Raw genomic sequence first — 26,978 nt, 5'->3', positions numbered from 1 at the left:
CAAGGATCAACCAAGATTTTCAAACCTGACACACACACACACACTATACTGAGCAGCTTCTGTTCCTCTAGCACAAGCTAAAATACTAAATGAAAACTGACACTGAATAAAGATGCGCAGTTGCTGGTAACAGTTGCATACGTTCCACAACAGTGAGCATGGACTTTTTAGGAGTCAATGGGTGCAGCTGCACAAATTTATTTAACAGCTCTTAATATGATGGTGAAAGATTACCTCTCAATAATCATTCAACGTTTTCAAAACAAAAGCAGATGCACATTTCAAAACCCCTTTAAAAGTTTAAAAGCCTCCGTCTGGATCACCTTGCTTCACATCTGTTATAATGCCTTTTGCACGTACTGGTCAGTTTCTTCAATTTTTCTGCAACTTTCTTTGCATAATTCAGATGCAAACTGGAAGCGAATTGTCAGCTTCAATCAATCCTTGTCAACACTAGGCAGAGGTTCTAATGAAGAGACCAGAATGTAGATGAAATCTGCCAGAGTAGATACACTGTCTTATTGTTATTATTATGCAAAGTGCAGATTGTATAAAGAAGAACCGTTCTGTTTCTTTGAAATATCGCCTTTTGTAATGACGAATGGACTTTGGTTTATACCTCTGTGTGAGCTTTAATATAAACAGCTGTTGTATTTGGAATTCCCTTTAGCTCAGTCACTGACTTGGTGATTGACTATTACCACGGTTAGACCAGCAATGTTAAATTGCTCAGGGATAACACATTGACAGCTTATGGTCATTATTAAATCAGAGACAGACCAAGGCTGTACTGATTCCAAACACAGCAATCTTATTCAGACACCTCATTGGTCATGTTTGATAGTCAACCCTTACTGAATAATCAAAGTATTGGTCATAATGGTGCTAGCATAGCTTGTGAGAACAGACAGCCACAGTGCAACATCACCTCCCTCCAGGTTTAGATTCCCGGTATTCCAATAAGCCAACAGCGCTCGTGCAGCATCAACATCCCTCCACCTCCACCTCTACAGCTGCCCCATGGCTTATACATGTGAGGGTGACTGATCCACCCCCCGCCCCCCCTCCAAAATATCTGATAGACAACAGTCTCACTAAGCCCAGTGGGCAAGAGATCTAATATCGTATCTATACATTGTTATCATTTCTTTGTCTTCCATTATATTTACAAAGCCGTTAATTATGCTTGATTACATATTGAGGTTATTGCCTCTCCTGAACTAGGAGAAAAAGAAAACTTGTGTGCCAATATATTATAAATATTTTAGCAAGTGAATGTACTGAACAAAAAAAAGGTACATTTTGATGATTGACCGATTTACCAGAGAAGTTTGTTTGTATGAAACCAAGCCATATTTTTAATAGAAACCAGCAAGCGTTGCACAGAGAAACTCATTTTTTGTAACCCATACGTTGTATTATTTTGTGGCAAACTTTAGTAACTTGGGGGGGAAAACTGAATTCATTTGTGAATCAAATAGGCCTCAATTATAGTAGTTCTCTGTTTTTGAAAGTCAAGAAGTAGTTTTCGGGGGCTACCTTCATTGTATTATATATATATATAAATAAAACTGCAGTGTAAAATATTGAAGCCATATGAAAGAAATTTTTTTTTTTTTTTAAATGTACACCATTTTTTTAAAAAAAAGATTAAAAAATATTTTATTTTCAGGATGTTTCGGGCAAAAGCCCTTCTTCAACTGTTTAAAAACAAAAGTAAACACAGTGCAGTAAACTTGTTGTTATTCAAGAATTGTAACTATACAAAAATTCTGTGGATTATGTCAAGATTATTATGTATAATGTGAAATAATGTATAATGTGATATCTTGTAACAATTGTAAGTCGCCCTGGATAAGGGCGTCTGTTAAGAAATAAATAATAATAATAATAATAATAATAATAATAATAATAATAATAATAATAATAATAATAATAGAATGTTCATTCCCAAGGGTTCCAAAGTTCCCAGTTTGAAGATAAACTCTCATTCCCTTTGTTTCCTAGCAACATTTGTTCCATAGCACTGATTGATCACATAGACTGTGATGTCTTCAGCAGTGTTATCATCACTGTTGAAGTGATGCGCTACTGGAAATGCAGTGGTGTTAATGCGAATGCTTCTTAAGTGTTCTACAAACCGGTCTGCTAAACGCCTTTTAGTTTCCCCAATATACAATGTGTTGCATTTCTTGCAGATAATGCAGTAGACTATTCCTTTAGAGGTACATGTAAAATGTTCATGAATGTTGAATGAAGATTTAATGTCTAATGATTTAATGTGCCTTTCAAAGGTTCCCCAGAAGGACGAATAGCACTGTGTACCACATATTCTCTTATATTCTTGCCTCTTCTATATGACATCAAGGGGGGAGTCTTGAAAATTGGTGCTGTAGATGGGTCTTGTTATATATGTTATATATATAGTCAATATTTTAATATTTTTCCCCTTATTCTTATTGATATATCTTGCCTTGTTAATTTTACTTAACAGACTCTCCTGCATATAAAATAAATAAATAAATCATTCTAAAATATAATGCTAAAAATATGTACTGGTACCACAACTATTCCATTTGGCTGGTTTGTGAACTAAATACATGTTATTGCATTAAATATTAACATGTATAACATGGAAACGATCACACACACTGACACATTTGTAATTTTGTTATGGAGTTCCACTAACCGGCATGACCATATAACACATAGTGGCCAGAAAGGAGTTCATTAAGTACAGTTGAGAAAAGAGGAAACAGAAACATTAACATTGTTAGAAATGACCTCAGTAAAACTAGAGAAATCAATGATATTTTAGTAAACCCCAATAGCGATGAAAACACCTCACTTATATAGCATTGCATGCTACCTAACCAATCATATTGCTCCGTTAATAGATCACATCACGACACACTATTGCTACAACAGAGACTACCACAGAAAAGAGAAAAGTAAAAGGCAAAAATGTATTCAACTGTCCGAGTACAAAAAGCAAAAGAAAGAGAACAAAACACAAGGTAATGGTGTAATACAGCTCGGATTTGTGTTTAGGTGCGTTGAACTCGGAGATAAACATTCCAAATTTTAAAATTCAGAATGATTCTCATGCAGTACCCTTAAACTAAATCACTAAATAATACGACAAGCACTGTCTGCTACAAATTAACCAATTTTTGAAAAATAACTGCTAGTATTCCTGCACTATGTAGTTTTCTGTCAACGCACCTTTGTATTTTCCAGCTAACTGAGGGTATTTTGCACAAATAAGACAAAATCTGGTATTTACAGACCAAGTAAGACGTTATTGGGAAACTTTAGAGACACAGTATAAGCAGATACTACACTGTAGTACCGTCCAAAAGGTTTTACATAATAATAGAGCTTGTTTTACCTGCAGAATCTGTAGAGGCACTGAATCCCATACAACTGCTTATTACACTTTGAAGATGAGGTTCAATGCAATTTTCTCGTAGCTGCAGCCTGATTGATGCCACAGACAAAAACATCACTGACTGCTCAAAGGGGAACCATGTTCAGAAGACGCTGTTAATAGCGTGGGATCTGATTTTATTTAAATGTCTGTGTGACCTTTGCTTGAGTCAACCAATCTGGCACAGAAGAAGGTGAAAAAAGACAATATATCTGTATCTTTGATCAACCTGCTATGTTTGACAGCAAAGTCTTAACTACTTCACAAGCCAAGATGGAAGATGAGATACTGTTCATAAATACTCCCCGCCACTTTTAATTAACCTTATCATCTTTGTATTCTTCTCTTCACAGGGAATGGTGTACTTTGATGTGAATATCAGTGAATTTCAAGCTTCAAGCACAGTACTGAGGCAACCAATAATCTAGGGGGGTCACATAGGGTTTGTTTTACATCTTTAAGTCAGGAACCATTATGTCACTTCAAAGTTCATTATAAATATGCATTCATGACAGCGTTGAAATGCTACATTTTCAGCCTGCTTTGAGTTAGGCCACCTATAATCCAAGTGAGGATTAATCAGTTCCTATGCCATGCAGAGTTAACGCAGAGTCAGGTTATGCAAAAGAAAACTTTAAGTTAATATATTAAGATGCACAGATCATCTGAGCCAACTACGTTCAGAGTAGAGAAGTCATTAGCCTATTGGAAATTGAAACTAAACCAACCCTTCCCACCTGTCTGTTGACAATCTGATTAGATCTTGGTAACACTTTACATTACATGTCTCTAATTATTGTGTATTTGCACAGTAGTTACTTAGTAAATACATGTGTACTTACCTAACTCTAAACCTAACCCTACTCCACTAACCCTAACCCTAACCCTAATACTAACCCTAACCCTTTTCTGTTACAATTGTGTACTTCCATATATCGTGCAAAAAGATTTACACATTAAGTACATTGTAACTATGCAACCAAGTTTTTCCAAGTAATTAAAGACACTTCATGTAAAGTTACCTAGAATATTCTTTAAAGAAAAAAAAAACAGAGTGGAAAGGTCATACTGTCACGTGATTTGAACAAAATGAGGATGGTTGCTCAGTCCCAGCACTTAGGAGTTTCCACACTCTCAAAGCAAGCTCAAAGCCAAGGCAGGTTTAGAGAATTTCTTTTGGAATAATAGAATCCAAAGTCACACAGAATAATTTCAAAAGCCATAAAATAGTAAAAGAAAAGTAAAAACATGCATTTTGAATGGCATACCAAGGGATGGTTTGACATGTCTTCTTAACATACTTTACCATGCCTACCTGGGCTCTACAATGCTTACCTACGCTTTAACATGTTTTCCCATTATGTTATTACACTTTGCTATTCTTTTACTATGGGAAACTTTTCTAAGGGAGGCCACAAATTGATTGTAATCCCTGGATACAATAGCTAGGTGGTGCAACCCAAGGTAATTCCCTAGTGCTGTAAAATGCTGTACCTTATCCAGGTGGACTATATGTTGTACTTATTTATAGACAATATTTCATGTAGCTGTTTGGATGATAAAAAAAAAGCCCTCTTTTCTATTAAAATCACATTCCATTAACGGTTTAATTTAAACTAGAAGCCCAACATAGCTTTTATAACGCAAAGCACATTTTACAAGGACCAAGCATCACGTTGCATTGAGGAGGAGGGAGGAGGCTTTTCATGTGTGAAATCCTGTCTCCTTTAGAATTATTGTACACCGACATGTGCATTCAAAAGATAAGGAAAACATTTCTGCAAACCATTTCTTCTCCTTAAAGTCAGTTTTTGCTTTTTCTTTATTATTGTTCTCCAGCACTGCAAAGACAAATAGTTATCCGCCTGACAGTTTAATGATAATGTTTTTGTTTCTCAAAGTATGTATGAAGGACATCCTGGCTGTCAGTCGGTGCCTTCTAGCCCCTGACATAAGAAGCAGACCTTGTAGATGCCTTATGTCTTTAAAAAATAATTTAGACCCATTTCGCTGTTGTGTATTTTCCTATTTCTTACCTATTTAGTATCCTATTTTATACAATAAGCATTGATAATATCTAGCATTGAAAAATTTATTTCTTCATTTTCGGTGGTCCAGGATGAATATTTTTTTACCGGATCTCATTTTGGATCTGTCTATCTTGCATGTATATTAGCGAGCGAATCGCACTGTTCCAAATTAAGCCACAGTTCTAAACGAAGTAATTATCCGATATCACCTGTTGAATACAGGTTTAATTATACCTTTTTTTCCAAACATTTTTTTATAGAACAAGAATACTCCATGAAAGTACAGTGCTGTGGTTATTCCAATCGTCGGGATAGCCATAAAGAACCAATTCGGCTATCCTCATCCATGGTATAAGTACAGTTTTCTATGAGTGGTCATTGTGTAGCCTCTATGTGTGTGTTCTGTATTGTTACTACAGTAAATATGCCAGAAAAAAAAATAATTCTCAAGCAAAGTAGGGAAGTGTTGCACTGTGCACTGAAACTTGTGCAACACTGACAAGCTTCCCTTACTGTTTTATTGTCTTTGCATTCATTCAATATTTTTCCATGTATTATTTTCATTACTCCATGTTTGTGTATGTCCTCCTGCATTAGGACTACCATTGCCGGTACCCCAGTTGCAGCTTGCTTACCACTGCAATAAATATTGTAAATTCTGCGTGCCTGCGTAGCATGGCAAAGAAGCCCTCTGTCTCTCCTGGTCAATTAACATATATCCACACCCACAACAACCCTGTTACAATCCTAAATCGACTTTCCATTTTAAACCTGTGTCCCTTTTCAGTCCAATTGAATCATACAGCTTTTTGAAAATTGTTCATAATGCATCTCCCCTTATTTTATCTAATATCCTTAGAATGATCAATTTTTAATGCCATAAAAAGGATAGAAACACATTTTCTAACCCGACGTCCCATTAATCAATGTTTGCAATGATTTTGAATCTGTCTTGCTGCTGTTTATCTTGGCAATGCTTTCTGAATAACATTGCAATAATACGCAACTCCAGATGAGCCTGCTTTGCTTTCTGTTTGTGCATCACCTCTCTTGAGACGCAATCTTGTCTGATGTCTTTTGAATGCAGGATACCACAATACTCAATCATCCATACACAGATCGTATTAATAACACAGTAACTGAATGAACAGTATATGCCAGCGACATCACATGAAACCTCTCTCTAAAAGTCTCAAGAAAGGATATTAATTTTATAGTCAATTAAGTTATAATCTACCAACCAAAAGGCATGTAAGCTGGCATTCAGCAGCAAAAACTCAGTATTGGAAATGTTGGTGCTTTTACAAATAAGCAGGAGAAAAAAAACATTTAAGTTGTTTGGTATTCATTAATGGGAAAACAACTGTGTTCATTACTCAGTAAAAAACAAGGCATTCCCTTCATTGCCCTTGTTTACAAAAGTATTGAGTACCAATCAATACCAATCTGACAGTGTGATTTAATATATGTTGTGATCAAACTAACTAAAACCACTCATATGTTATATGCAATTATTTGTTGCCTTTATTGTATCCTTTTGATTTAAAATCAGTTTGATTACACTAACAATAAGTATTTTTCAACAGCATACACAGAAAAATAACTGGATGGCAAGTCAAATGAGCTAGAACAGTGCACTTATTGACTGCAGATTTGACTTAACTGGTAACCATCTGCAACACCTGACACCAGACCCAGGTATAATGCATTGTCTGGAACCAACTCCCCAGTAATGTTGTTGAGGCTGACACCCTGGGATCCTTCAAGAAGCTGCTCGATGAGATTCTGGGATCAATAAGCTACTAACAACCAAACGAGCAAGATGGGCTGAATGGCCTCCTCTCGTTTGTAAACTTTCTTATGTTCTTATTTCTTTTTATCTGACTCATGTTCTAACATCCCCTGGGTGTCTCAATGAGCAATTATATCATGCTGCCAACCTATGAAAAGAAAAAATAATTGTAGTTTACATTCTATTATTGGACAGGAGTCAGAGGTATGGTGATGACATCTTGGACAAAGGTACCATTTAGAAATACTGAAATAATATGACAAAGGTTTAGACTTAGGATTTCTCTTTGGGTTAGGGTAGGATTAGACTGATGAGATTCTTCAGAAAATACTTTTGTTTATATATTATAGTCTTGTTATGGCCAGTTAGCACTCACAACTATATACACCACCACTACCTGCTGGTCATTTAATACAATCTGGATACCTTAAAGTGCAATGCTCTCCCTAATGTGAACTCAGATCATCCTAGTATCACAAAAAACAGAATGTCAGGGTAATTACAATATGTCCTTTTGTGTTTGTTTATGTTAGGAATAAAACCACACACACTGTATCGTTCATATCTACACTTATTATGTCTTGTCCTCCTTCTGTCAGAGTCCCGGTTAAACCTGCATTGATATCGATCTACTGTCAACGGAAACTATCCACATAGATTTCAAAGTGTCAGATAGAAACATGGCATTTTTGTTGCAATGAATTACATAAAATCACAAAATGTTTGCTTTGGAATATCTGGTAGACACAAACCAAGCACCAACCTAGTGGAAAGCCAGTCTGCTGCTTATATAAAAATAGGCAGAAAATGTAATTAGAGAATCTCATAAAAATGAAGCAGAATTCCAGATACCTCACATTAAGGTGCGGATTGGGTTATTGGGGGCATCTGTAAGAAATTCACTGGAATTGTATCTTAACATCACAGTCGTCTGGTGCCAAAACAGCCATCTGGACTGTAGTCTTGTTCTGTCTGTCTCACTGAACAATATAACTGTAAACACCATGGCCCCACAATGTGGAGGTATTGACAGACAAGAGCAATGTGTAACTGGATTCAGGTTCAAAAACTTGAAGAAAGTGTAAAAAATCTCTTTCGCTGATGTCCTGTGGTGCCTACTGGCAGTAACCAAAGCAACAACTTTTGACAAGGTGCAAATTAACCCAGTGCCCGGATCTGCCTGCTAGACGTGTCCCTTCACAACGACACATCTGTAAATAGCTGCTGGTTCCCACCAGGGAAGCTCTTTGTTGCTGTGGCTGGAACAGGAATAAAGTTACCCTTGAACAAAAGCAAGGTTCTGTTAAGTACTTTAAGATATTTCTTAAGACTTGTCTAAATAACTTATTTTGACACTGTCCGGTACATTCTTCTCCCTTTAACCTCAGTGACTGGCTACAGCGAATCTATGAGCCAATGTAACAGGGAGGAGGCTGGGTGCAAACCAGCAACCACACACATAACAAGTGAGTGTCTCTATGCAAAAGAGCCAGGCTTGTCGGCATTCATGGTTATAGAGCTTTTAACCTCACCTCACTGACAGAAGTCAGAATCTGTAACGGCAGTGCATCACGCAACACTGTCCGTTACAATTATAGTATCACCCTGTGACCCCAAATGGATTTTGTACAACTACTTTTGCCCTCCACCAATTTTTAGACAGGACCACAAGTGCTCTGCACTGCTGTTTAATGTTAGAGTTTAGATATTACCAAGACTCTCTGTATGAGTGAAAATGTCTGCGTTGCTTTACCGTAAAATCCAGCAAGAACCTTTGCACGTGTCTCCCAAGGGAGGTCTTGGGTAAATTTGGATTTGCAGACCCAAGTCTATTGTTGTTACTACCAATTCTGTTAACCCATGTAAGGTCCTGTCAGGGTCTGAAAGCTTCTTCTGGGTGACATTAGTCTTCTTGTTGAAGGTGATTTTCCCAGTGTTTTGTTTTATTTTCCAGCAAAGAAAAGAATTGCCTGTCAGTTCTGATCCAGACAGAGCTGGCATTCAAAACTCCCACTGTCAGTCTGCATTCAAACTTAGAGGTGTCCTTGGCTGGTTATTGGCTCTTGTTGGAGTTTTTATTCATGGCACCTGATTCACAACAACATATATTAGCTGGTTACAGAGTGTCTATGGTCTACTAAACGCGATAATGATACAACCTCTTCAGCAGATAATACTGTTTACATTTGCCTGGTGAAGACTTAAGATACTAAAGACATGAGGACATAAAGGTTTGAAAACAGGTTCCACACATAGTCTGTGTCCTTTAGTTCCATGGTTTGCTGGAGTCTAATTTTTTTTTTTCCATGAACAGCTCATGCCTGATTTTAGGGGAGGAAAACTATATACAGTGAACTGCATGAAGGAACTATTTTTGTTAGAAGTTTGACACATCGTACATCATTTTACTGCCTCAGTAAATGTGTAAATAAGGTCCAGAGAAGTCTTCCATATAATAGTTCAACCAGCACACTCCACTGTTATTCGAAATAGCCACTTCCAAATTGCCACTGTCCCAGGCAAATCAGGGCAAATTATGACAAGCCTTTCCTTTTCAGATCATTACCCATTCAGAAATGTCATGATTTCTTAGGATTTCCATAAAAAAAAAAAAAAAAACATTTAGAATGTTTTACTAAAAATTGTAAATAATTTCATTATGAAGTGGTATAAGTAAATATAAGTAACGTCTTGAGTCAAGTTGCATAGGTTCCTTAAACATTTTTTTTTCTTAAACCTATTTAACACTAGAACCGCCATGTGGGTCAATTTGACCCATTTTGGATTTAAAATGTTAATTACTCTTCCGTTGTAAATCGTATGTGTATGTCCATTTTTGACTTTTCCTAAATATATGAATGAAATATATCATGATAGTGTTTGATAGCCAGAATCACAAAAATGATAGTTATGAACAGTTCTACCTAGAACCGCCACATGGTTCAATTTGACCCATGCATTACAATACATGTCTTTTTTTAATATAACGTAAGATATATTTTTTTATAAATGCAGCAAACAAAACACGCCTCCTCCTCCTAGCATACATAGCTTTTTAATTTTTATTTTAAGCATTTCTTTTTTTGTAGACTGACTACGAGACAGAGATTGTTATGATTGTAGATTTTTACAATTGCACCAAGATGCCAACTCAGTGAAAGCCTAGTTGCTTTATTTCTCAATGTACCTGGGAGAGAGCAATGGGAATATATCAGGAGGAAATATTTAATCTTGAAAGTAGTCATTTTGATATGAAATATGGCAAGCTGCACTCAGATGCACACAGCAAACTGAAATGACAGGTAGGATAACAACTTATGAAAATGAAACTTACACAATAAGGCTTCCAGGCTGGGCATTGCCTTCACTGGATTGCAAAAACAAAACAAAAATATAAAGAACAGCACACACAAAAACACTCTTGATTCCTCTCCTTCTAGAACTCTCCCCCTACTCGGAGGCTGAGGCCTCCTTTTATGCCAGGTGGCTGGGTGATCATTGAATAATTCATTGTTTGATTGCTCCCACCTGACGCAATCAACCTGGGCAGGGAGGAGAATTTAACTCCATCCCTTCCAGTATTTCCAAGGGCAGAGCCCTGCTCCGCCACAATGTTATATATTCTTTTTTTATATATTACGTTTAGAAAAAAAAAAATTTTGGTTTTACAGGTTTGTATGTACCAGTTTACACAATAGTGTTCAATGAAACTGCGTCTGTGTTTACAACACACCTCCTGGATGCAGGCAAAGAACCAGCAGGCAGACACGTATGCTCCATAGAGTACAATGCAACCATCACACCAGAAGAAGTGTTATATTTTCTATGTACGATGTAGTATTAGAAACAATGATTTCAGTTTCACAGTTTTGTATGTACATATACCCGTTTACACCTGTACACAGGTATATGTACATACCCGTTTCTTTTGAAATGTATATTTTATTATATTTTTTCACTGTTTGTAGTCATGCTGTATATGCGCTCATTAATTTTCCATTTAAATAAGGTGTTTCTGTGATGCAAATGTTAGATATGAGGTTCATGAATAACATGTTTGAGTTGTATCTGATAGTATGTCTTTCATTTTCATAACAAAGCAGTTTAAAAATGTATGGGTCAAAATGACCCACGTGGCAGTTCTAGGTAGTTAGAAAATCCAGCGGTTCTAGTGTTAAAATGGTATTCCTTGAAATGACTCTTTTGTAATCCACCAGTTACAGTACGTGACCGATGAGGTAAAATTGTACAGCGCCGGACAATGAAGAAGTACAGAAAGACAAAGCGCTTCACCCTTTAGGGGGGTAACGTAAGAGATGAGCTCTGGAAGTAGGAACCTCCGATGTGTGAAGGAATGAAGTCCTGATATGTGATTAACCCGGTAGAATTGGTCAGGATGGCGACTAAGAATCACAATAACACACAAACTCAAGAGGTCAAGTTTAAGTGTTATAGACACTTTTATTTACAGAAATAAAATAAACAAAGAAAAACCAAACTCTGTTTTGAAATAAAAGTAAGAAAGTTGCTGCAGTTGTGCCTCCGGCTGATGTTATTCATCCACTAACAGTCCACCTGGACCAAAGAGAGATTTCATTACACTGTCCTTGATGATTCGGGGTGGAAGCAACACATAATGGTAACTGATTTTTTAAAATGAAAATCTATCAACTTAAAAAAGGAAACTCCAAAGAACTCACACAACTACAGAATGCTTTGACTATACACAGAGACAACCTAAAACCTTCCAGCACAAAAGGTGTTCGATTTTATCCACTCTCACATTTAATCGTGTATAAGACGCACACATTAGGCCCATCAAGACTCATCCCTTTTTAGCACACCATTTTCCCCTACTGGGGGGGGGACTAATTTAAAACCACAGAATCCAGTTTTTTTTATATTTCCTATGTTTTAAATCATACTACTTCACCTGGTAGGCTATTTGATGCATTTATAACTCGCTGTGCTCTGTATCTTCTGTTCTAAACTTACTTTTACCCAGCTTTCATTTATGCCCTCTTGTTCTTCGCTCTGTGTTAAATTTGTAGTGTCTTGGGTTAACTTTATCAATACCATTTATGATTTGAAAGACTTCAATCAAGTCCCCTCTTTCCCTTTTTTTAGGCTGAAGAGATTTAATTATTTTATCCTGTCCTCATAGCTCATGTCATTAAGTCCTGGGATCAGCCAAGTTGCCCTTCTCTGTACCTTTTTAATTGCCTCACCACATTGGCGAGTTGTAGGAAAAGCAGAAATTGGTTATGGAACTCAAATGCATAAGCTTTCTGGGATTTTCAGTTCTTTTAAAACTCCCAGATGTAGCTCTCCAGTAACCAGTCACTGTTTTTCCAAAGGCTGTTTCCAATATCCATGCATTCTTTAAGCAATCGCTTAAGTAGAATGCCAGGAAAAGCAATTAAATATCCGCAAGGATCGATTGAAAAATTGTGTTCATTAATTGCTTTGGAAAAAAAAAACAATTAAAAAATCAAATACGGTTTTATAATGCACATTTTATAATGGGAAATGGGAGATCTATGAAGTGCTGGAAATACATATTAGGTAAGATTTAATATTTTATTAGCTCTATGCACTTTAATGCTTTGACTCTGTACCATTTAATCTTCCGCATCACTTGTGAGAAAGTTGTTTTACTAACGACAGGTAAGAAAATATTTTTAACACACAGTAAAATAAATTTAATGTAATGCCCACAGATATAACATACTTCTAATGAAGTAGGGTTATTAACTTACTGATAACTGAGAACTTATGCATGCTCAGTGCAATTCCGCATAGCTCAATTACCTCTGTTCAGCAGAGGAAACAAGGTTTTGCCATTTATATACATTACCATTACACAAGGCCACCCACTGACAGCAGTCCCCAAGGCTTCCCTGGTGTGTAATAAAATTGCTTTTCATGCAATTACCTATGTTGTTGTGAATAAGAATTTTATAGATTGCATTACAGGGTTTCACAGCCGTCAGATAGAATTAGAGATACAGTATGGAGAACAGTTGTTCGCAATTAGAAAGAACATTTAATATGCAGATAAATTAATTTTCATTGAGGTACCCCTTAAAAATACATATATACCTTCTAACAATGGGGTCTAATTTAATGACCGACACCAACTTGGATCAAAATACTACAGCTCACTCTATCAGAAAGCTCTACTTTTCATTTGGATCAGGTGTGTGGTGCAGAAAGGAAAGCACTCTTATTCCCTAAACTCTTCCAAGCAGGTTTAAAGAGTCCCTGAGCTGTTGTGGGCGTTGCTGCAACATTCTAAATTGGGGAACAAACAGGGATATGGTTATTGGGCTCAGCTTGGTACATTATGTTGAGTACATTTCCATCAGTAAATCTCTGTTTTTCAATTATTTCAGCAACATAACCTAACCGAACAAAACGTACCGCTAACAATCAATCAAATCCACTCACTTAATAAAATATAGGTTTTTTTTTTAAACTGTCCCTAAAGGAAGTACTGTACATATTACAGGAAATAAATGGTACATGATTGTAGTACATAACATACAGTGAATATTACAAAAGTCTTGTGGTTGTTAGTTTGCAGTTAAATTCTATTTGTTTCTAAAAGCTGTGAACATTCACATGGTACCTTATCACTATGTCATTACATTAGTCAAGTAAAGACAGCTGTGGAATCTGCAAGTGCAAATGAGTATTCACACCAATCATTGCCTCCCAATTACATTTCCCATACAGTTTAAACCACAGGGAGCTATAACATATTGGAATTGACTTGGCAAGACTGTGGTTTTATGTTTTTGCTGATCTGTTCTATATTAATACTGTATAGTTTTATACTAGAGGGCTACATTACAGACACAATTATTAACACACAGTAAAATAAATTTATCAGAGGCTTAAAGGTGATCCCTTACATTATCACAGTGGTCCTGTTGTCATAGTGTAACAGGACGGAGGCTGGGTGCAACCACCAACCATGTACACCACAAGCAGCACTTTAACCACTGTACAAAATGATGAGGTCCATTTGTACTCATTTGAGCTTTTAAACTTGTTTCACCTGCAGGAATTTTTAATGGCAGAGCATCACAAAGCACTTTTTAGCTTTATTATTATTATTATTATTATTATTATTATTATTATTATTATTATTATTTGGTAAAACATTACATTAAGTGTCACTAATTACTGTGTATTTACATAGTAGTTACATAGAATATACATGTGTACTTACAAATAATTACAATGTTATTATGCATAGTTACAATATACTTAATGTGTACATCTTTTTGCACAATATTTGTAAGTACAGAATTGCATCAAAAAAGGGTTAGATTTAGCATTAGGGTTATATTGTACTAAAATTTTTACAAACAAGAAGAAAGCACTTTTTTGTACCCAATGATGAAGTTTTCTGATAACCACTGTCCACAGGAGTGCAATGCGTTATTGGTATTGCACATGTAACACACTTCAGTAAATTAGAAGCACATTAGTTTGCAATACCCATAGCATCACCTGGGCTCTGTATCAGAGTAATAACAGATAAGAACTTAACTATCAATTTTGAAAAGTAGGCCAGCATTTCCAATTTTGAAAAGTAGGCCAGCATTTCCAAGTCCTGCAGTAAATACAATTGCATAGCAATTATGTACGTTCAATTACAAAGGTAGCAACACACACAAATAATATTAAGCTTCCATTGTCTCTTATGCTGGGAGATGAGATAAATCTTGAGATAAATCACTTAGCAGATGATTCTAATTGAGGATCATTCAATACTTTTATAACATGCACAGTATACCCCATAGTGCTTAATACATTCTAAGGCAGAGAACAAAAAAGAATATTTGAAAGATTAAAACAAGAACACTGGTAACAATTTATATTCAGTGTCTCTAATTACTGTGTATTTACATAGTAGTTACTTAGTAAGTACATGTGCACTTACACATAATTACAATGTTATTATGTATAGTTACAATGTACTTTATGTGTAGATATTTTTGCACAATATAACCCTAATGCTAATGTCAGGGGTTATGTTTGCGTGACTTTACAGGTAAGTATACTGCATTTACTTCTGCGTCTCTTCAATGTGTGGAGTAGTGGTTAGGGCTCTGGACTCTTGATCGGAAGGTCATGGGTTCAATCCCAGATGGGGACACTGCTGCTGTACCCTTGAGCATGGTACTATACCTAGATTGCTCCAGTAAAAACCCAACTGTATAAATGGGTAATTGTATGTAAAAAGAATGTGTAAAAAAATAATGTGATATCTTGTAACAATTGTAAGTCGTCCTGGATAAGGGCGTCTGCTAAGAAATAATTAATGATAATAATAATAATAATAATAATTTTCATATCATCATGTGACAGAAATACAATGAGTTCTGGTGATAAATCTTCCTCCCGACCTGTGAGGGCGCTAAAGAACGGGAGGAGAAGTATCTGGAAGGGCTGGCCTGACAGTTCGTTTCCGGGACCGGGAAGTGGGTCAGCCTGGAAGGAAGCGAGACTCTGTTGTAAGACCGTATTGATTTGACAGGTAAACAAGGGGCAGCTGCAAGTAAAAAGGCAGCTGCAACCGTTTACCTAGATATCATGCGGGATTACATATAGGGGCCAGGGTAACGCTGTTCTTTTCCTTCGTTTGGGTTAAACGGGAGAGAGAGAAGGACTGAGAGAGGAGCTCTCAATAACGAAAATAAAAGAGACGTGATACGTGTTTTTGGTGTTGTGTTTGTCTGTGTGGTAATTGTTTGTGTTTTACTTCACCAGACAGTTAGAGCACATCTCCGGAGCTGTCGCCGAGGGTCAGCACAATCCGGAGCACCACTGCACTAAACGTCACGGAAATACTTGTGTTTGCACTAAGCACCAGCACGACTGCACTCACCCAGGACTGGTGACCGTGTGTTCTTTTTGTTCGGGACTGTGCCCTGTTTTGTTATCCCCGTGCTTTACACATTGGTGTGTATAGCCGGGGGTTTATTAGTTAACGGTCACCAGACCTGGATTATAAATAAAACACCATTTTTCCACTGTATACCGTTGTCTGCCTGTTCACTCCTGCATCGCATCACCGCTACACCTGTTCCCCTTCACTAGCCACTTTGCCACACGTGGTGTCAGAAGTGGGATCATGGATCGCAACGCACTGGCGGAGCTGCTGCAGGCGCTGGAGAGCAGACGCGACGCAGAGGAGAGGAGGAGGGAGGAGCGCTACACGGCGCTCATTGAACGGGTAGGGCTGGCCGTTGCCGCAGCAACGACCCCTACCACAACACCGCTGATGTCGCCCCCGAAGGCACGGGCAATGAAGATGTCGGCGGAGGATGACCCGGAGGCGTATTTGGTGGCGTTCGAGCGGCTGGCTACCGCGGCGGCTTGGCCGCGGGAGTTCTGGGCCAGCCAGTTGGGACCCTGCCTGATTGGGGAGGCTCAGGCAGCCTACCAAGCCATGAGCGACCATCACGCCACCGAGTATGACCTGGTCAAGCAGGCTATCCTCCGCCGGCTGAACATCACCACGGAGACCCACCGGGCGCGGTTTAGGGAGTACCGGAGAGCCCCGGAGACACGCCCCAGGGTGGTTGCAGAGCGGTTGTGCGACCACATGGTGCATTGGCTGACCCCCGGGAAGAAGACCGCCCAGCAGATGGGGGAAGCCATTGTGGTAGAGCAATTTTGCCATGTGGTCGGCGCCGAAACCCAGGCGTGGATACGGCGCCACAACCCCGACACCCTGGAGGAGGCGGTCAAATTGGCTGAAGACTTCGAAGACTCCCTGACTTCTGCCCGGATCGGGATCCTGTCGGCCCCTGCCCTTCGGAGCAGCCGACCTCTCCCTCCCTCTCCTCCAACACCACCACCACCACCCCCCCCCGCGTTCCAGGGACCCAGACCTCCTAGAACACCGACCCCATTGGGCCCCCTTGCCTCCCCCCCATGGAGACCAAGGTTGGCCCCCAGCTGGGGTAGAGGTGCTGCCCCTGCCCCGTTGCCATACCAGCAGCGGGACAGATTTATGACCTATGCCCCCTCTGTCCCTCCTATCTGTTTTAGGTGCCACCAGCCGGGACATCTGGCCAGGTCATGCCCCGCTGCCATGGAGTGTGACGTGGCCGCGTGCAATTGGGCACCTGAAACTGGTAAGCGTGGGGAAAATGGTCGGGAGGGGCCTTGTTTGATTAATGTTGTGTTAGGGAATGTGAAAACCCACGCATTAGTGGACACAGGGTGTGAGCAGACTTTGATTAGGACAGCTCTCCTGGGCGGTGTGTCGTGGCGGCCACGAGGTCAGGTGGCCATCTCCTGTATCCATGGAGATACGGCGGCATACCCCACATTAAAAGTATATTTATCGGTAGGACCGATAAAACGTCACCTTGTAGTCGGGGTGGCGGAAAGGTTGCCACACCCAGTTATTCTGGGTCGAGACTGGCCAAAATTCAAAGAATTGATGCAAATAATGGCAGTCTCAGCCACACACGTAAACGTGGCAGAGAAAAAAAAAAAGGAACGAATTGGTGATGTGTTTCCTTTTCACACTGAAATGTTTTCCCCTCTTTTCCGTCCTAGAAAAACAAATAAGGAGAGACGGACCGCGAAATGGGAGGGAGCATTTGTGAGACAAGGCTGGGGTCTGGTGGGAGAGTGCTGCAAGGGTAACAAACGCCAGTCGAAGGGAGTGGGAACGCAGTGTGACCGAGAGAGCGAGGTTACTGGACCGACCAGAGCAGAGGTTATTCCGGCCCCTCTCAATGTACCGGACCCGTGGTACTCAAGCGCGGACCTAGTGTGGGGCCAACATAATGACCCGTCACTGGTGCACGCTTGGGGGCAGGTCCGGTCCATTGAAGGTAAGGATGTTGACGGCGCTGGGGCGCTAGTATATCCACATTTCAGTATCCAGGGGCAATTACTATATAGGGTAAACCTAGCCGCGGGCACAGGACAGCCTGTAACACAATTGTTGGTTCCCCCGTCTTGTCGGACCGAGGTCATGAGGCTGGCGCATGATATCCCTTTTGCGGGGCACCTCGGAGCCGAGAAGACGAGGGAACGGATATTGGCTCGATTCTATTGGGTAGGTCTTCATACTGATGTGTCGAGATATGTAGCCACATGCCCAGACTGCCAGCGAGTAGCGCCGGGTCGAGTGCGCCCCGCTCCTTTGGTCCCACTGCCGATTATTTCCACTCCTTTTGAACGCATTGCAATGGACATAGTGGGCCCTTTGCTACCTTCTGACTCAGGGTATACGCATATATTAGTGGTGGTGGATTATGCAACGCGATACCCGGAGGCAGTTCCATTGAGGTCCACTAGTGCCGCTGCAATAGCCACCGAGTTAGCGCAGATTATGGCTAGAGTAGGGATCCCCAAGGAGATTTTGACCGATCACGGAACCAATTTTCTGTCCAATACGTTACAGCAGGTGTACAAAATATTGAAAATACGTCCCATCAGGACGTCCGTTTATCATCCACAATCGGACGGTCTGGTGGAACGTTTTAATCAGACCTTAAAGTCGATGCTGAGGCGATTTGTAACACAAGAGCAGAAACATTGGGCATCGCTTCTTCCCTACCTCCTTTTTGCAGTGAGAGAAGTGCCGCAGAGTTCAACGGGGTTCTCCCCTTTTGAGCTCCTGTACGGCCGGCAGCCTCGCGGCATTCTCGACCTGCTGAGAGAGGGGTGGGAGGAGCACAAAGGCTCGTCCAAAAATGTAGTGAAGTATGTGCTCCTACTAAGGGATCGCCTGGATTTGGTCGGTCGTTTGGCCCAAGACAACCTCAGATCGGCTCAGCACCGACAGCAGCAGCATTACAACAAAAATGCACGGATTCGAACCTTTCGACCAGGGGACAAGGTAATGCTGCTACTTCCCTCATCAGAATCAAAACTGTGTGCTAAATGGCAGGGGCCGTATGAGGTGATTCGGGCTATAGGGAAAGTAAATTATGAAATTAGACAGCCCGATCGCCGGAATGAACGTGAAATTTACCATGTTAATTTGTTAAAGCCCTGGCAGGCACGGGAGGTCTTATTTATAGCCCCAGGCAATATGGAGGATGATTTAGGTCCCTGTCCAGAGACCCCGAGCACAAGAGCGATTTCGATGGGGGAACAGTTGGTTCCGGATCAGCAAAGAGAGCTGCGTAAGCTTATTGAGGAGTTCAGCGATGTTTTTTCTGATGTGCCCGGCAGAACCAACTTAGTTGAATATGACATTATCTCTCCACCAGGTGTCACAGTGCGAGAGAGACCGTACCGGATCCCGGAAAGTCGACGAAGTGGCGTGCGCAAAGAGGTATGGGATATGCTCGAGCTTGGGGTAATTGAACCTTCCAGGAGCGAGTGGTGCAGCCCCATTGTCATAGTGGCTAAGAAAGACGGCACCAACCGCTTCTGCGTAGATTTCAGAAAGGTGAACGCTATTGCTAAGTTCGATGCGTATCCCATGCCTCGGGTCGACGAGCTTTTAGACAGACTGGGAAAAGCGAGGTTTATTTCCACTCTGGACCTGACGAAGGGATACTGGCAAATCCCTTTAACCCGCAGCTCCAGAGAGAAAACCGCATTTTCAACACCAGAAGGGCTGTTCCACTTTAAAACCATGCCATTTGGGCTACATGGTGCGCCCGCTGCCTTTCAGAGACTGATGGACCAGGTTTTACGCCCACATCATGAATATGCAGCAGCGTATATTGATGACGTGGTGATTTACAGCTCCACCTGGCGAGAGCATTTGGCTAGGGTTGCAGCCGTCCTTCAGTCTCTAAGGGCAGCCCGGCTGACAGCTAACTTGAGAAAATGTGCGTTTGCCAAAACAGAGACTCAATATTTGGGATTTGTAATGGGAAATGGAAGGGTGAAACCTGTGGTCACCAAAATCCAGGCTTTGGTTGATGCAGCGATCCCCAAAACCAAGACTCAGGTGAGGTCACTACTGGGCTTAGCCGGTTATTACCGCCGCTTCATCCCCGAGTACGCCACAGTGGTTAACCCGTTAGTCGACCTCACCAAAAAGAGTGCTCCAAATTTAATTAAATGGTCAGCTGAGTGTCAGGGGGCGTTTGATACGATTAAGCGTAAACTTTGCCAGGCCCCCACTCTTATTACCCCAGATTTCACCAAGAGATTCATCCTCCACACCGACGCCTCGGATGTAGGTTTGGGTGCAGTCTTGTCCCAAAAAGTAGCTGGAGTAGAACACCCGATATTGTACCTGAGCAAAAAAATGTTACCTCGGGAACGTAACTACTCCGTAGTCGAAAAAGAGTGTTTGGCCATTAAATGGGCTACTCACTCTTTACGATACTACCTGCTGGGACACTCATTTGATCTTGTCACAGACCACGCCCCACTCACGTGGTTAAGCACAATGAAGGATAGCAATGCCCGGATAACTCGGTGGTATCTGGCGTTGCAGCCCTTCATGTACCATATGGTACACCGTGCGGGGAAAGACCACCAAAATGCGGATTATTTTTCCCGGGAGGGGGGAGCAATGGGAAAGGTAGATTTAGCCGAGTGTTCCTTCGGCTCCACTCTGAGCGGTGGGATATGTGACAGAAATACAATGAGTTCTGGTGATAAATCTTCCTCCCGACCTGTGAGGGCGCTAAAGAACGGGAGGAGAAGTATCTGGAAGGGCTGGCCTGACAGTTCGTTTCCGGGACCGGGAAGTGGGTCAGCCTGGAAGGAAGCGAGACTCTGTTGTAAGACCGTATTGATTTGACAGGTAAACAAGGGGCAGCTGCAAGTAAAAAGGCAGCTGCAACCGTTTACCTAGATATCATGCGGGATTACATATAGGGGCCAGGGTAACGCTGTTCTTTTCCTTCGTTTGGGTTAAACGGGAGAGAGAGAAGGACTGAGAGAGGAGCTCTCAATAACGAAAATAAAAGAGACGTGATACGTGTTTTTGGTGTTGTGTTTGTCTGTGTGGTAATTGTTTGTGTTTTACTTCACCAGACAGTTAGAGCACATCTCCGGAGCTGTCGCCGAGGGTCAGCACAATCCGGAGCACCACTGCACTAAACGTCACGGAAATACTTGTGTTTGCACTAAGCACCAGCACGACTGCACTCACCCAGGACTGGTGACCGTGTGTTCTTTTTGTTCGGGACTGTGCCCTGTTTTGTTATCCCCGTGCTTTACACATTGGTGTGTATAGCCGGGGGTTTATTAGTTAACGGTCACCAGACCTGGATTATAAATAAAACACCATTTTTCCACTGTATACCGTTGTCTGCCTGTTCACTCCTGCATCGCATCACCGCTACACCTGTTCCCCTTCACTAGCCACTTTGCCACACGTGGTGTCAGAAGTGGGATCATGGATCGCAACGCACTGGCGGAGCTGCTGCAGGCGCTGGAGAGCAGACGCGACGCAGAGGAGAGGAGGAGGGAGGAGCGCTACACGGCGCTCATTGAACGGGTAGGGCTGGCCGTTGCCGCAGCAACGACCCCTACCACAACACCGCTGATGTCGCCCCCGAAGGCACGGGCAATGAAGATGTCGGCGGAGGATGACCCGGAGGCGTATTTGGTGGCGTTCGAGCGGCTGGCTACCGCGGCGGCTTGGCCGCGGGAGTTCTGGGCCAGCCAGTTGGGACCCTGCCTGATTGGGGAGGCTCAGGCAGCCTACCAAGCCATGAGCGACCATCACGCCACCGAGTATGACCTGGTCAAGCAGGCTATCCTCCGCCGGCTGAACATCACCACGGAGACCCACCGGGCGCGGTTTAGGGAGTACCGGAGAGCCCCGGAGACACGCCCCAGGGTGGTTGCAGAGCGGTTGTGCGACCACATGGTGCATTGGCTGACCCCCGGGAAGAAGACCGCCCAGCAGATGGGGGAAGCCATTGTGGTAGAGCAATTTTGCCATGTGGTCGGCGCCGAAACCCAGGCGTGGATACGGCGCCACAACCCCGACACCCTGGAGGAGGCGGTCAAATTGGCTGAAGACTTCGAAGACTCCCTGACTTCTGCCCGGATCGGGATCCTGTCGGCCCCTGCCCTTCGGAGCAGCCGACCTCTCCCTCCCTCTCCTCCAACACCACCACCACCACCCCCCCCCGCGTTCCAGGGACCCAGACCTCCTAGAACACCGACCCCATTGGGCCCCCTTGCCTCCCCCCCATGGAGACCAAGGTTGGCCCCCAGCTGGGGTAGAGGTGCTGCCCCTGCCCCGTTGCCATACCAGCAGCGGGACAGATTTATGACCTATGCCCCCTCTGTCCCTCCTATCTGTTTTAGGTGCCACCAGCCGGGACATCTGGCCAGGTCATGCCCCGCTGCCATGGAGTGTGACGTGGCCGCGTGCAATTGGGCACCTGAAACTGGTAAGCGTGGGGAAAATGGTCGGGAGGGGCCTTGTTTGATTAATGTTGTGTTAGGGAATGTGAAAACCCACGCATTAGTGGACACAGGGTGTGAGCAGACTTTGATTAGGACAGCTCTCCTGGGCGGTGTGTCGTGGCGGCCACGAGGTCAGGTGGCCATCTCCTGTATCCATGGAGATACGGCGGCATACCCCACATTAAAAGTATATTTATCGGTAGGACCGATAAAACGTCACCTTGTAGTCGGGGTGGCGGAAAGGTTGCCACACCCAGTTATTCTGGGTCGAGACTGGCCAAAATTCAAAGAATTGATGCAAATAATGGCAGTCTCAGCCACACACGTAAACGTGGCAGAGAAAAAAAAAAAGGAACGAATTGGTGATGTGTTTCCTTTTCACACTGAAATGTTTTCCCCTCTTTTCCGTCCTAGAAAAACAAATAAGGAGAGACGGACCGCGAAATGGGAGGGAGCATTTGTGAGACAAGGCTGGGGTCTGGTGGGAGAGTGCTGCAAGGGTAACAAACGCCAGTCGAAGGGAGTGGGAACGCAGTGTGACCGAGAGAGCGAGGTTACTGGACCGACCAGAGCAGAGGTTATTCCGGCCCCTCTCAATGTACCGGACCCGTGGTACTCAAGCGCGGACCTAGTGTGGGGCCAACATAATGACCCGTCACTGGTGCACGCTTGGGGGCAGGTCCGGTCCATTGAAGGTAAGGATGTTGACGGCGCTGGGGCGCTAGTATATCCACATTTCAGTATCCAGGGGCAATTACTATATAGGGTAAACCTAGCCGCGGGCACAGGACAGCCTGTAACACAATTGTTGGTTCCCCCGTCTTGTCGGACCGAGGTCATGAGGCTGGCGCATGATATCCCTTTTGCGGGGCACCTCGGAGCCGAGAAGACGAGGGAACGGATATTGGCTCGATTCTATTGGGTAGGTCTTCATACTGATGTGTCGAGATATGTAGCCACATGCCCAGACTGCCAGCGAGTAGCGCCGGGTCGAGTGCGCCCCGCTCCTTTGGTCCCACTGCCGATTATTTCCACTCCTTTTGAACGCATTGCAATGGACATAGTGGGCCCTTTGCTACCTTCTGACTCAGGGTATACGCATATATTAGTGGTGGTGGATTATGCAACGCGATACCCGGAGGCAGTTCCATTGAGGTCCACTAGTGCCGCTGCAATAGCCACCGAGTTAGCGCAGATTATGGCTAGAGTAGGGATCCCCAAGGAGATTTTGACCGATCACGGAACCAATTTTCTGTCCAATACGTTACAGCAGGTGTACAAAATATTGAAAATACGTCCCATCAGGACGTCCGTTTATCATCCACAATCGGACGGTCTGGTGGAACGTTTTAATCAGACCTTAAAGTCGATGCTGAGGCGATTTGTAACACAAGAGCAGAAACATTGGGCATCGCTTCTTCCCTACCTCCTTTTTGCAGTGAGAGAAGTGCCGCAGAGTTCAACGGGGTTCTCCCCTTTTGAGCTCCTGTACGGCCGGCAGCCTCGCGGCATTCTCGACCTGCTGAGAGAGGGGTGGGAGGAGCACAAAGGCTCGTCCAAAAATGTAGTGAAGTATGTGCTCCTACTAAGGGATCGCCTGGATTTGGTCGGTCGTTTGGCCCAAGACAACCTCAGATCGGCTCAGCACCGACAGCAGCAGCATTACAACAAAAATGCACGGATTCGAACCTTTCGACCAGGGGACAAGGTAATGCTGCTACTTCCCTCATCAGAATCAAAACTGTGTGCTAAATGGCAGGGGCCGTATGAGGTGATTCGGGCTATAGGGAAAGTAAATTATGAAATTAGACAGCCCGATCGCCGGAATGAACGTGAAATTTACCATGTTAATTTGTTAAAGCCCTGGCAGGCACGGGAGGTCTTATTTATAGCCCCAGGCAATATGGAGGATGATTTAGGTCCCTGTCCAGAGACCCCGAGCACAAGAGCGATTTCGATGGGGGAACAGTTGGTTCCGGATCAGCAAAGAGAGCTGCGTAAGCTTATTGAGGAGTTCAGCGATGTTTTTTCTGATGTGCCCGGCAGAACCAACTTAGTTGAATATGACATTATCTCTCCACCAGGTGTCACAGTGCGAGAGAGACCGTACCGGATCCCGGAAAGTCGACGAAGTGGCGTGCGCAAAGAGGTATGGGATATGCTCGAGCTTGGGGTAATTGAACCTTCCAGGAGCGAGTGGTGCAGCCCCATTGTCATAGTGGCTAAGAAAGACGGCACCAACCGCTTCTGCGTAGATTTCAGAAAGGTGAACGCTATTGCTAAGTTCGATGCGTATCCCATGCCTCGGGTCGACGAGCTTTTAGACAGACTGGGAAAAGCGAGGTTTATTTCCACTCTGGACCTGACGAAGGGATACTGGCAAATCCCTTTAACCCGCAGCTCCAGAGAGAAAACCGCATTTTCAACACCAGAAGGGCTGTTCCACTTTAAAACCATGCCATTTGGGCTACATGGTGCGCCCGCTGCCTTTCAGAGACTGATGGACCAGGTTTTACGCCCACATCATGAATATGCAGCAGCGTATATTGATGACGTGGTGATTTACAGCTCCACCTGGCGAGAGCATTTGGCTAGGGTTGCAGCCGTCCTTCAGTCTCTAAGGGCAGCCCGGCTGACAGCTAACTTGAGAAAATGTGCGTTTGCCAAAACAGAGACTCAATATTTGGGATTTGTAATGGGAAATGGAAGGGTGAAACCTGTGGTCACCAAAATCCAGGCTTTGGTTGATGCAGCGATCCCCAAAACCAAGACTCAGGTGAGGTCACTACTGGGCTTAGCCGGTTATTACCGCCGCTTCATCCCCGAGTACGCCACAGTGGTTAACCCGTTAGTCGACCTCACCAAAAAGAGTGCTCCAAATTTAATTAAATGGTCAGCTGAGTGTCAGGGGGCGTTTGATACGATTAAGCGTAAACTTTGCCAGGCCCCCACTCTTATTACCCCAGATTTCACCAAGAGATTCATCCTCCACACCGACGCCTCGGATGTAGGTTTGGGTGCAGTCTTGTCCCAAAAAGTAGCTGGAGTAGAACACCCGATATTGTACCTGAGCAAAAAAATGTTACCTCGGGAACGTAACTACTCCGTAGTCGAAAAAGAGTGTTTGGCCATTAAATGGGCTACTCACTCTTTACGATACTACCTGCTGGGACACTCATTTGATCTTGTCACAGACCACGCCCCACTCACGTGGTTAAGCACAATGAAGGATAGCAATGCCCGGATAACTCGGTGGTATCTGGCGTTGCAGCCCTTCATGTACCATATGGTACACCGTGCGGGGAAAGACCACCAAAATGCGGATTATTTTTCCCGGGAGGGGGGAGCAATGGGAAAGGTAGATTTAGCCGAGTGTTCCTTCGGCTCCACTCTGAGCGGTGGGATATGTGACAGAAATACAATGAGTTCTGGTGATAAATCTTCCTCCCGACCTGTGAGGGCGCTAAAGAACGGGAGGAGAAGTATCTGGAAGGGCTGGCCTGACAGTTCGTTTCCGGGACCGGGAAGTGGGTCAGCCTGGAAGGAAGCGAGACTCTGTTGTAAGACCGTATTGATTTGACAGGTAAACAAGGGGCAGCTGCAAGTAAAAAGGCAGCTGCAACCGTTTACCTAGATATCATGCGGGATTACATATAGGGGCCAGGGTAACGCTGTTCTTTTCCTTCGTTTGGGTTAAACGGGAGAGAGAGAAGGACTGAGAGAGGAGCTCTCAATAACGAAAATAAAAGAGACGTGATACGTGTTTTTGGTGTTGTGTTTGTCTGTGTGGTAATTGTTTGTGTTTTACTTCACCAGACAGTTAGAGCACATCTCCGGAGCTGTCGCCGAGGGTCAGCACAATCCGGAGCACCACTGCACTAAACGTCACGGAAATACTTGTGTTTGCACTAAGCACCAGCACGACTGCACTCACCCAGGACTGGTGACCGTGTGTTCTTTTTGTTCGGGACTGTGCCCTGTTTTGTTATCCCCGTGCTTTACACATTGGTGTGTATAGCCGGGGGTTTATTAGTTAACGGTCACCAGACCTGGATTATAAATAAAACACCATTTTTCCACTGTATACCGTTGTCTGCCTGTTCACTCCTGCATCGCATCACCGCTACACCTGTTCCCCTTCACTAGCCACTTTGCCACACATCACCATATAATAATGATAAAGGCATTAGCCAAAACGTTTGTCTACTCCAATTTCTCTGTGCCATAATATATGCTATAATGCTCAAAAGATAAATTCTCCAATCTGAGGGTTAAAAGTTAAGAAATGCATTTCTAGATTTAAGCTGTGTGATTAAAAATATAAAAAAACAGGGTTATGAATACAAAA

The 26,978-nt window shown here is 43.0% G+C and overlaps 2 protein-coding genes across 2 annotated transcripts; both read left to right on the top strand.

Moving 5' to 3' along the window:
• Window positions 1–15,646: 15,646 nt before the first annotated feature.
• Window positions 15,647–21,359, top strand: LOC131706838 (zinc finger protein 446-like). Its single transcript, XM_059008680.1, has 2 exons — window positions 15,647–17,409; window positions 21,242–21,359. Exons 1-2 carry the CDS (start codon window positions 16,401–16,403, stop codon window positions 21,247–21,249), a joined length of 1,017 nt encoding a protein of 338 aa, XP_058864663.1. The 5' UTR covers window positions 15,647–16,400; the 3' UTR covers window positions 21,250–21,359.
• A 241-nt stretch (window positions 21,360–21,600) lies between these two features.
• LOC131706837 (zinc finger protein 446-like) lies at window positions 21,601–26,772 on the top strand. Its single transcript, XM_059008679.1, has 2 exons — window positions 21,601–22,614; window positions 26,447–26,772. The coding sequence occupies exons 1-2, from the start codon at window positions 21,606–21,608 to the stop codon at window positions 26,452–26,454; spliced, it is 1,017 nt and encodes a 338-aa protein (XP_058864662.1). The 5' UTR covers window positions 21,601–21,605; the 3' UTR covers window positions 26,455–26,772.
• The last annotated feature ends 206 nt before the right edge of the window (window positions 26,773–26,978 follow it).

This window comes from Acipenser ruthenus, chromosome 37 (genome assembly GCF_902713425.1).
Source record: "Acipenser ruthenus chromosome 37, fAciRut3.2 maternal haplotype, whole genome shotgun sequence".
Taxonomy (NCBI): domain Eukaryota; kingdom Metazoa; phylum Chordata; class Actinopteri; order Acipenseriformes; family Acipenseridae; genus Acipenser; species Acipenser ruthenus.
Note: the sequence above shows the minus strand (reverse complement) of the source record. Positions and strands in the feature narration are given on the sequence as shown.